Here is an 11271-nt window from a genome sequence, read left to right on the forward strand (position 1 = left end):
TAACACTAAAACTTTCACTCAGACGGACACATTTTAACAGTAGAAGAAGAAAAAGAAGAAGCTTTTGTTGTGGAAATCCAGAGTTTGTTTTCGTTCCTGTTGTTGGAGTAGGAGGAGTAAGATTAGTGATGATGATGATGATGATGACTTTGGTTCGACTTGAACATCTTTGTCCGTTTAGTTTGATTTGATTTGATTCGAGGGCGCTCAGTACTTTCCCTCAGTGTGTGTGTGTGTGAGACGATATGATTGGTCTTTAACAGCCAAGACTCTTTGCCTTTTTAGGCTGTACACACACACACACACACACACACACACACACACACACACAAAGATGATGTGAATTTTACACATTCCTGGTTTACCACTCAAACAGACGGACATATCCTCAGCACCAGGACCTGCACTCCTGCACTTTGATGCTCCTGTAACTCAACACTTGACTCCGTCAGACTCTCTTTTTTTTTTTTTTGCATCTCTGCGTTGTTTTACATACAATCCCTGGACTTGTTTCCCATTCTTCATCATGGAGCTACTTTCATTCACACTACAGGAACTCTCTTCTTCTTCTTCTTCTTCCTCCATCCATCATCATCATCATCATCATCACTCACAGGCTTCAGTTGTGATGACGACTCCTTAAACTTAATCTCTTCAGTTCTGTGTTTAAAAAAATAAGGAAAAAAGAAAAGATGATGAACAAAGACTCTCGTTTCACGCGGAAGACGCCCGGCAGCTTCTCCACACGCAGACACTCATGCATTGGGTATGTATCACAGATTCCTCGTCCTGTAGCTGACGATGACGAGTTAAATGTAGCTTTGTGTTTTTTTTTGTACGACAAGAACTGGCTTGTTTGAATTTTTCTTGTGCTGTGTTCTCCGTTTTTAAGTTCTAATATCCATCAGAGTAATGTTTTCATACAAGAATGAGCTAGAAAAACGCCTGGAATTACAGAAAATTACACAAAGGACAAAAATATGTACAAAAATAATCGAAACATATAGAAAAGGAGAACAGAAATACATAAAATGGCTTCAAGCACACAAAAAGTCAACAAAAGTGCATAAAAGCACAACAAAACCACACAAAATGACTCCAAACATACACAAAAGCTCAACAAAACACACAAAATGACTCCAAAAACACACAAATACTTCATATACAGACACATGGTTGGGAACACAAAGCACTATTGCATCAGGTTGTGAATGTGCACCTGTTCGTCTGATTTACACTCAGGATTAAGTCAAAGCCTAACATCTAACGCCCAAAACAAATGAGACCAATGTTTGCATGTGTGCTGTGGAAGACACACACACACACACACACACACACACACACACACACCAAATCAACGCTTTTGAGGGTTTTGTTGTTGTCAGTTTGTGTATTTCTGTGGTTATGCTGTAAATTTTCCCTCATTTTGTGTGTTTCTGTTGTTGATGTGTATTTTTGTTGTAATTTATTGTATTTTACAGGCATTTTGTGTGTTTTGATATAATTTTGTCTTTTTTGTGGTTGTTTTGTGTATTTTTGTGGTCACTGGTCATGCTATATATTTTCCCTCATTTTGTGTTTTTGTTGTCATTTTGAATTCCTTTGTAGTTTTGGAACTTTTTGGAATCATTTTGTATTTTTTTTATCCTGTCGTTTTGTATATTTTTTTCTGTTATTGTTTTGTATATTTGTAGGCGTTTTGTGTGCTTTTGTAGTAAATTTAATATTTTTTGTCATGTGTTTGTTTTTTGTTGTTATTTTGTGTGTTTCTGTTGTTGATTTGCGTGTTATTGGAAGCAATTTGTGTATTTTCTTGTTGTTTTGTGTATTTTACTGTCATTTTGTGTTTTTTGTTAGTTATTGTATTTTTGTGAGTTTTTTTGAAGTCATTTGGTGTGTTCTTTGTAGTTTAGAAACGTTTTGGAGTCATTTTGTGTGGTTTTTTTCTGTATCCACACACAGAAGAATCCATTGGACGAGTTGTATAGATTGTGTTGAACTCTGGAAAAGGACAGTTAGAGAAGAGTTAGGGTTATTTTCTCTATGCGGAATCAGGAATAACAGAGTTAATTGTATCAGTAACATGTTGCAACTGTGAAACGAAATAAGCAAATATAAAAAAATATCCTACAGCTGTCATGAGATCTCTGCAGGACATGTTGTTATGTAACGTTTCAGACACAAAAGACAAAGAATCGATGCACAAATATAAGCACAAACACACAGAAAGGTAAAACTGTCAAAAAACACAACATAAAAATGTACAACTAAATACATAAAATGTCAATAAAAGACACAAAAAGCTACAACAAACACATAAAATGAGAAATATTAAATATTATACAAAACATGTCATTTTGTGTGTTTTTTTTTTTTTTTAAAGCATTTTGTCTTTTTTGTTGTTGAGTTTTTAAAGTCATTTTGTATGAATATTTTGACAACTTTGCCAAATATAAAAAACAAAACTATAATTTTGTCACATGGGATGAAAATCCAATCAGAACTCATGTGATCATGTGATCTCACACATTGATCATCAAATCTGTCTCCGTGTGTATATTTACAAACATTAATAACATCACATATCAGGTCGATCAATGGGAATTAAATATTAGAAAAAAGAAAGTATAAAGTCCTATACGTTATATTTTAGTCGACTATATCTGTAACAGATTTATGTTTTTGTTATCATTTGTGTGTTCTTTGTAATTTTGTGACTTTTTGGAGTCATTTTGTATTTCTTTCTTTAAGTATGTTTTTTTCTAGCATCTTTTCTAGCTGTGCTTTTGTAGTATATATATATATATATATATATATATGTGTGTGTGTGTGTGTGTGTTTTTGTCATACATTGGGTCTTTTTCTTGTCATTTTGGGTGTTTTTTAATGTATTTTGTCTTTTTTGGGTTTTTTATGTTGTATTTTTGTATTTTTTATCGTCGTTTTGCATGTTTTTTTGTCTATTTTAGTCGACTATATCTGTGTTTAGTGCAGTTTAAACTTCTGTGAACTCGTAGCGTGACTCGTGCTTTCTAAGTGTCATCCTGACTCCTCCAGCCGTGAGCCTGTGTGGATCATATGAGGAGATCAAAGCAGCAGATTGTAGACCGAAATACACACACACACACACACACACACGAGGGAACAGAACTAGCCTCAGTACCTGATTTAGTGCTGATCAGACCCTGTTTTTTTTTATCGTGTGTAGCGTGTGAACATCATAGCAGTGACATGTCCTTTCTTTAGTTCTTTAGCCTCAGTCACACACACACACACGCGCACACACACACACACACACACACACAGAGACAAAGCAGCCGCTGTCATCACACCAGTGATGCTCTAATGGTACCAATGGTACCAGGACCCTTTCATTCATCGTCTCCTCCTGCAGCCTTTTGTCTTTTTCTCACCATCACGTGTCCGTTACATCTCAGGAAATCAACACTTTTTATAAAACAAAACAATTTTGTATGTTTTACATCAGAGATGGGCAACTTTTATCACAATGATGTGATTGTGTCTGAGCTGAAGGCCACGTTATCAATATTCATGTCAGCATTTGTAATTATGACTAATTTGAGTATTAACACAGGAAACCACAAAGAGTTTTGTTGTCGTTTTATGTATTTTTCATATATTTCTGTCTTTCTTCTGGTCGTTTTTTGTATTTCTGTGCTAATGTTATATATTTTTCTCTTTTATTTTTTATTTTTTTGTCATTTTGTGTACATTACTGTCATTTTGTGTTTTTATATAGTTACATTTTTGTGAGTTTTTGAAGTCATTTTGTATATTTCTCTTGTCCTTTTGTATTTTTTTCTGTTATTTTTGTATATTTGAAGGCGTGTTTCTGTTGTTTGTTGGTTTGTTGTTGATTTGTGCGTTTATTTGAGTCATTTTGTGTTTTTTCTTGTCATTTTGTGTATTTTTATAAAAATAATTTTGTCTTTTTTATTTTTTGTTGTGTTTTTGTGAGTTTTTGAAGTCTTTTTTATATTTTTGTTTGGCGATTTGTATGTTTTTCTGTTTTTTTTTATTTAGGCGTCATGCATTTTTATAGTATGTAGTATATGGTTAATTTGTAGTTTTGTCTATTTTTTGTAATTTAGTGTGTTTTTGTTCTTTGATTTCTGTGTTATTGGCTTCGTCGTGAATATTTTATCCAGTTTTTTGTATTTTTTAAATAATTTTGTCTTTTTTGTTGTCATTTTTTGTTGGTTTTTTTTGGGAGTCATTTTGAGTTTTTTGTAAATTTTTCAGTTATTTGTAGTCATGTTGTCCAGGTTTGTAGTAAATTGACAGTTTGCCAGCAAATGTTTGACGGTTTGAAAGGGCGATGTTATTTAATTGGAGCAGAGGATGATGGGAAGAGATAGAAAAGAGAGAGTGAGTGGACAAAAGAGATAATGTAATGTAAGGGGAGTGGCCATGTGTGAGCGCAGCTTTTAATACAGAGATAAAAGACACAAGTCAACAGTCACACTGAGTAACAGTACGGTAGTTCCCCCCAGTTATTCTAGAGGAAAATAAGGTAACATTTATGAGATAAAAACATGGTGAGCCAGGCCATCCATCCATCCATCCATCCATCATCCATCCAGGGGGCAACAGTGTTGATGTCGGTGTTTCTAATAAAGCGATCAGAGCAGACCGAGGGCCACATGAGTCAATAGAGCCAGTGTTTGGCAGCTGGGGGCCTGAACGCTATGTGCGTCATTGCTGTACTCTACATTTTCAGCATGACTGATTCTCCGATCGCCTGCAGAGCCTCATTGATCCCTGAGCTACAGCCAGGCCTGCATGGGACACGACTCAAAGTCAGCTGCGTGACTGTGGACAAGCTTTAGCACAGACACCCCCACCCAAAGTAGACATACACAATTACAGACGGAACAAAACAAATTGGTAAAAATACATAAAATGAACAAAATTACACTAAAAATCCCGTAAATGTTTACAAATATATAGAAAAATGTTCCAAAGGACGACAGAAATACACAGAATGACTCCAAAAACACACATGAAACCTTAAAAATTACGCAATAATACAGAAAAATATACAAAATGACAGGAAAATACACATTATTACTTCAAAAACATACAGTACGACTATAAATCTACACAAAAATAGAGAGAAATACACAAATATACAGAAATATATACAAAATGACAGCAGAAATACACTAAACGACAATCAAAATGCACGAAATGACTTCAAAGACACACAGAACGACTATAAATCTGCACAGAAATACACAAAACTACAACAAAATACACAAATTACTACAATACTACACGAAAATACTGAAAAATATCCAAAACAATGACAAATTTACACAAAACTGCAGAAAAAAATACAATATACACTAAATGATGACCAAAATGCACAAAATTACTTCATGAACACACCGGACGACTATAAATTTGCACAATAATTCAGGAAAATACATAAAATCACTCCAAAAACACTCAAGAAACCTTCAAAATGACACAAACATACAGAAAAAAATACAACTTGACCACAAAAATACACAGAATTATTTCAAAAACACACAAGGTGACCAAATCTGCACAGAGATACTCAAAACAGCACAAATACACAAATTACTCAAAAAACACAAGACTACTAAAAAACAATTGTTTTGTCATTTGTCATTTTATAGGGACAATGTCAAGGATGCGCAGTCGACCGTTTTTGGAGCTAAAATGTCAAGGTCGCATCGTGTCAAAAACCAAAATTTTCCATATCTGTACAACTATTTATTGTAAAAATTCGATGCTTACATTCATGAAAAGTTCATCTCTAGTGGAGTATTTTATTTCTCTGGACCGAACCTGTACGACCTACCGGTAAAAAGTAGGGGTCAAAGTTCATGACGTCACAAAAAAAAAAAAAAACTTTTTTCCCTGTAACTTGGCCACTGGTACCATTGAACAACATTTCCTTTCAATATGGGGCCTCCACGCTCTTAGGACGACAAAGCTCAGCCAAAACACAAAAAACTTTTTTCCTTATAAGTTGGCCACAAATTGAGATACAGCGCTCACACTGGTACCATTGAACAACATTTCCTTTCAATGTGTGACCTTCGGTCAAGGTCAGTCTTCTGTTTTTCCGGCATTATTACTTTCAATTTCATTAGTAAAAAGAACAAACTTGTCAACAAATCCAGATACAGGTTGTTGTTTACGCTCAATTTTCAATTGCCAAATTCGTATTCGCCTTGCGATTACAGGTCTTGCCTAGTTTTTTAGTAGTGTTGTGTGTTATTTGAGTAAATACTGAAAAATCTTCAAAAACATCAACAAACATACTCAAGATTACTCTAAAAATACACAAGAAGACTATGAGATTACACAAAATTAAAGAATATAATACAAAATTACACACAAATACAGAAGAATACACTGGAAATAACTCTCAAAATACAAGAATGGCAAGATAAATATTGAAAAACACAACAAAAATAAACAAGAATGACTCCAAAAACACAAAATGACCCGAAAAATCAACAAATCATTCAAAGCACTAAAACTTTTTGTTCTTTCCTGTATTAATGCTCTGATTGGTCATTATTCTAAATGCTGACTTGAGTGAATAATAACTTGTAACATTTTGGGAATCTTGTTTCCAAGATGTGCTTAAGATTTAAACCTTCTGAGGTTTTATTTGTCGCCACTAGAGGGCAGAAATACCTCAATTATTCACAAAAGTTCATCAGCCACTCAATGACAGGAGGAGATTAAAGAAAACAGTGAGGAGTAGGTGAATAGAACTGTATTTTAAACATATTTATTGTTAAATGTGACAAAATGAAGAATTGAAACTCTATGGTCCTCCTTCTTCTTCTTCTTTTCCTCTCTCAGTTTTTCAAAGATGTTTGTATATTTTTCTGTTATTTTTCATATATTTGAAGAAGTCGTGTTTTGGTAGTATATTTCGCTTTTTTTGGCGTTTTGTGTAGTTTTCTTGTCATTTTGTAGAATAATTTGTTGTCATTTTGGATGTTTTTCTGTAATTGTTTAGTATATTTGTAGGGTCTTGTGTGTTTTTGTAGTAAATTTTGTTTTTTTTTTTCTCATTTTCTGTATTATTGTCATTTTGTGTGTTTCTGTTGTTGATTTATGTATTATTGGAGTCATTTTGTGTATTTTACTGTCAATCTGTTTTTTTTTTTTTTTTAAATCTTTTAGTCTTTTTTGTTATTTTTTTTATATGTTGAGTTTTTCCAAGTAAATTTGTAGCATTTTTTGTTGCTGTTTTGTACGTTTTCTGTTATTTTTTGTATATTTGAAGGCGTTTTGTGTGTTTTCCTCATATTTCTTTACCGTTTTCTGTATTTTTTTGCCATTGTGTGTCTTTCTTTTGCTCATTTGTGATGTACAGGATTTGTTGTGTGTATTTTTTGTCCTTTTGAGTTGTGCGTGTGCATGTGCGTGTGTAATACAGCGGGGTTTGGGTTCACATATGTGTGCTAAAGCCCTGAACCCTGTGGTGATGCTAACAGATGGTTCTAGTGAATCATGAGATGGCACACGAGTCTTTACTACACAACACAGTGACATCATCACACAGTTAAACATAGAGCCTCACACCCACTGCTGCCTCGACATTATATTCTATTACACATGTAGTATTCTAATAGATATTAATAGATATTATATTTAGCTAATCGCTGATTCCTCTTTGCTCCCTTATGTCTTGCTGTGATCCTTTTTATGCTGTATGCCAATACTTAGTTTTTAGTAAGTTGGAGTAGATATTTATAGACCATTTTGCTTTTATTTTGAAGGTGATATATACAGATGGTGTTGACGTTTCAGTGTTTAATTTACTGATAAGTTCAAAGCAAGAATTTATATTTATTTATATCGCGAATTTATTTTTTTAATTTTAATTTAATTTAATTTATTTAGATTCTAAATTGCTGCAAGAAACGCAAATTTACTTTCTTACTTTTGTTGTTTTTTATTGTCAGTCATAGTTTATGGTAAATGACAGTAAAATCATCTTGCTTTTGAGATTTATGTAGTGCTTTATTATTTTTTATCATTTTTAGGGTTCTTAATTTTTTATGTTTAAAAATAATAATAATTATTATTATTATCTTTCTTTTTTCTTTATACTACATTTTATTATAACTAAATGTATATTTGAGAAAGTAGAAATATATTATACAGTTGTTTAAGATTGTGTGTTGTGTTTTTGTTAGAAAAACAATGATTATTATTTTTTTTTTTAATCATTACTAGACATTTCAGGTGACCCCACATTGGGCCACGAGTCGACCCCAAGGTTGAAAAACACTGTTATATCTGTTGTGAATTTTATGTGAACTAGATTTATATTTGAAAAAGTTTAAGTATAGAATAGAGATGTTTGATATTGTGTGTGTGTGATATGTTTATTTGAATAAGAATAATAAATGTTTTTTCTTATGAAAAAATATAATTTTAATCAGTGATTTAATGTGTATTTATTTATAAATAAATTAAAACATTTTTTTATTTGTTTATTAATTTACTTTACAAATTATTAAACATTTCAGGTGACCCCACATGGGGTCACGACCCCAAGGTTGGAAAAACCGCTGCTTTAAGTTGGTGTTGAATCACTGCTGTTAGAAGCTGCTTCATTAATGAGATGAAATTGGTTTTTGTTACTGGTTTAAATATTGTTCTAGGTTAGAACGGCGGTCACGCTTGATTACATCTCGACAGCGATCTGTTTGTCCTTTTGTTTGTTTTCTAATATTTACATTCAAACCTAATTTCTGCCATTTTTTGACACAACAAACCATGTTCATCGAACAGGCCACAAGTTCTCTGACAGCCAACAGTGCTAGCTCACATTGCTAGCTCACAGCACTAGCTCACATTGCTAGCTCACAGCGCTAGCTCACAGCACTAGCTCACATTGCTAGCTCACAGCTCTAGCTCACATTACTAGCTCACAGCACTAGCTCACAGCGCTAGCTTACATTGCTAGCTCACATTACTAGCTCACTCTGCTAGCTCACAACGCTAGCTCACATTGCTAGCTCACAGTGCTAGCTCACATTACTAGCTCACTCTGCTAGCTCACATTGCTAGCTCACATTGCTAGCTCACATTACTAGCTCACTCTGCTAGCTCACTCTGCTAGCTCACATTGCTTGCTCACATTGCTAGCTCACAGCGCTAGCTCCATGACTTCCACACAGCTCGTTATTCAGGAATGCTGCTCATGCATCCATAGAGCCAATAGCGTGTTGTCATGAGGTTCCTCCACATTGAACCGACTCTTGAACCCAGTGCTGAGAGGTCATCCATGAACTTCTGATGCATCGTTGCTTCATTTGGGTTTTTAACGTGACCTTGTTCGACGATTTACGAAAAGCAAAGAACCAAACATGTGTTTTCTGTCTTTTCTCACCACGATGACGCATACACACTAAGCTCCGCTGTTAAAATGTGTGTGTGACTGTATTTGAGTGCTTTTCATTCTTCTAGCAGAATAGAAGAACATATTTTAATGTGTTTTAAGGTTTATACTTCACAACTCCGTCCTCCTCCAAAGCCTTTAATAGCTCCGGTTTGACTCATCGTGGGGTTTAACGACTGACGGATGTTCGTCATGTCTGCATCGTTTGTGTCGATGAGATGATATTTCTCACATGTTACAGATTAAAATCTCACAAAGCTACAACCCACAGTCATCAACTAATGACAACTCCAATGTTTGGCCTCAAAGTCTCTGTATAAGGTGATGTTTTTTATGGCCACAAAATACTAGTTTGTGGCCAGGAAATACTAGTTTGTGGCCACAAAATACTCCGTATAAGGTAATGTTTTTCTTGGCTAAAGATCTTTTTAATTAAATGAAGGGGTTACATTCAATGATCTGCATTAAGTATGTGTAGATATTTTTTATTGTGAATCTGTTTTTTTTTTTTTTTTTTTTTTAAGACTTTTTTGTTCTTTATTCTGTTATTTTTCACTCTCTGGCTCCTATTAATCAGTAAATCAACATTTGCAGAAATGTAACGTGGCAAAAAGTAATAAAAAGCACATCATCATCATCAATAATAAATTGCTGCCTTTTTAGTTGACAGTTGGTTACACAAGATTTCCTGCCGTCTACTTCCCTCCCTTGTTTGTTGCGTAAAATCTTAGAAAAGCCAGTGAAATGTATTTTAAACAAACAAAAGACTCGTGGCTGAAGCTCAAAAGCTTCAGGTTTAAACAGTGAATTAAAAACCTTAAAAGGTATCAAGCGTGTAAAGCCCTTTTCTTTTACCTGAATAATAGATGTAGTCATGCATTGTTGATGGCGTTGGACCGGAGTGCAGAAGCAGAGTGGATTTTCCATGATTGCAGAAAATACGAAATTAACTTCCTGAAACAGAAATGCTACTCTGTATGTATAGTTTGTTTGTTTTTTTATATTATTTGTATTCATTTTAAACAAATAAAAAATTATATCCCGCATTTACATGTAATTTGTCTTGGTAAACAGGTGGTCAGAGAGAAGAAAATGTCAATTCAAGTGAAAAATCTGACTCGATATAACAAACTTTTCCTTCTGAAATAGAAATAGCAATATGACACAGACTAAACCTTTACTGACATGTTTTGGGACAATATTATGGAGCCCCAGACATTACATGGTGAAAAACAGTTTTATTTGTGGCCACTAAATATTTAGTTAGTGGCCACAAAATACTACTTTATGGACACAAAATACTACTTTGTGGCCATGAAATACTAGTTCATGGCCACAAAATACAAATTCGTGGCCACAAAATACTACTTTGTGGCCATGAAATACTACTTTGTGGCCAAGAAATACTAGTTTATGGCCACAAAATACTAATTCGTGGCCACAAAATACTACTTAGTGGCCATGAAATACTGGTTTGTGGCCAGGAAATATTTGTTTTTGGCCACAAAATACTAGTTAGTGGCCGCAAAATACTAGTTAGTGGCCACAAAATACTTATTTTTGGTCACAAAATACTACTTTGTGACAACAAAATACTAGTTTGTAGCCAAGAAATACTTGTTCTTGGCTACAAAATACTACTTTGTGACCATAATATACTATTTTGTGGCCACAAAATACTAGTTACTGGCCACAAAATACTACTTAGTGGCCATGAAATACTGGTTTGTGGCCAGGAAATATTTGTTTTTGGCCACAAAATACTAGTTACTGGCCACAAAATACTTATTTTTGGTCACAAAATACTAGTTTGTAGCCAAGAAATACTTGTTCTTGGCTACAAA

The 11271-nt window shown here is 34.0% G+C and overlaps 1 protein-coding gene across 3 annotated transcripts in view; it reads left to right on the forward strand.

Annotated features, from left to right (window-relative positions):
• pde4ca (phosphodiesterase 4C, cAMP-specific a) overlaps nucleotides 1-11271 on the forward strand; it is a 60889-nt gene that overhangs the window by 17048 nt on the left and 32570 nt on the right. Inside the window, exon 1 of one of the 3 annotated variants that reach the window (XM_028472186.1) lies at nucleotides 659-766. The exons of the other annotated variants lie outside the window; for them this stretch is intronic. Coding sequence (XP_028327987.1) covers nucleotides 693-766 — 74 coding nt within the window. The 5' untranslated portion in view covers nucleotides 659-692. Of the gene's footprint in view, nucleotides 1-658; nucleotides 767-11271 lie in introns of those variants that run through there. 3 annotated transcript variants of the gene reach the window in all.

Source organism: Gouania willdenowi, chromosome 17 (genome assembly GCF_900634775.1).
Source record: "Gouania willdenowi chromosome 17, fGouWil2.1, whole genome shotgun sequence".
NCBI lineage: Eukaryota > Metazoa > Chordata > Actinopteri > Blenniiformes > Gobiesocidae > Gouania > Gouania willdenowi.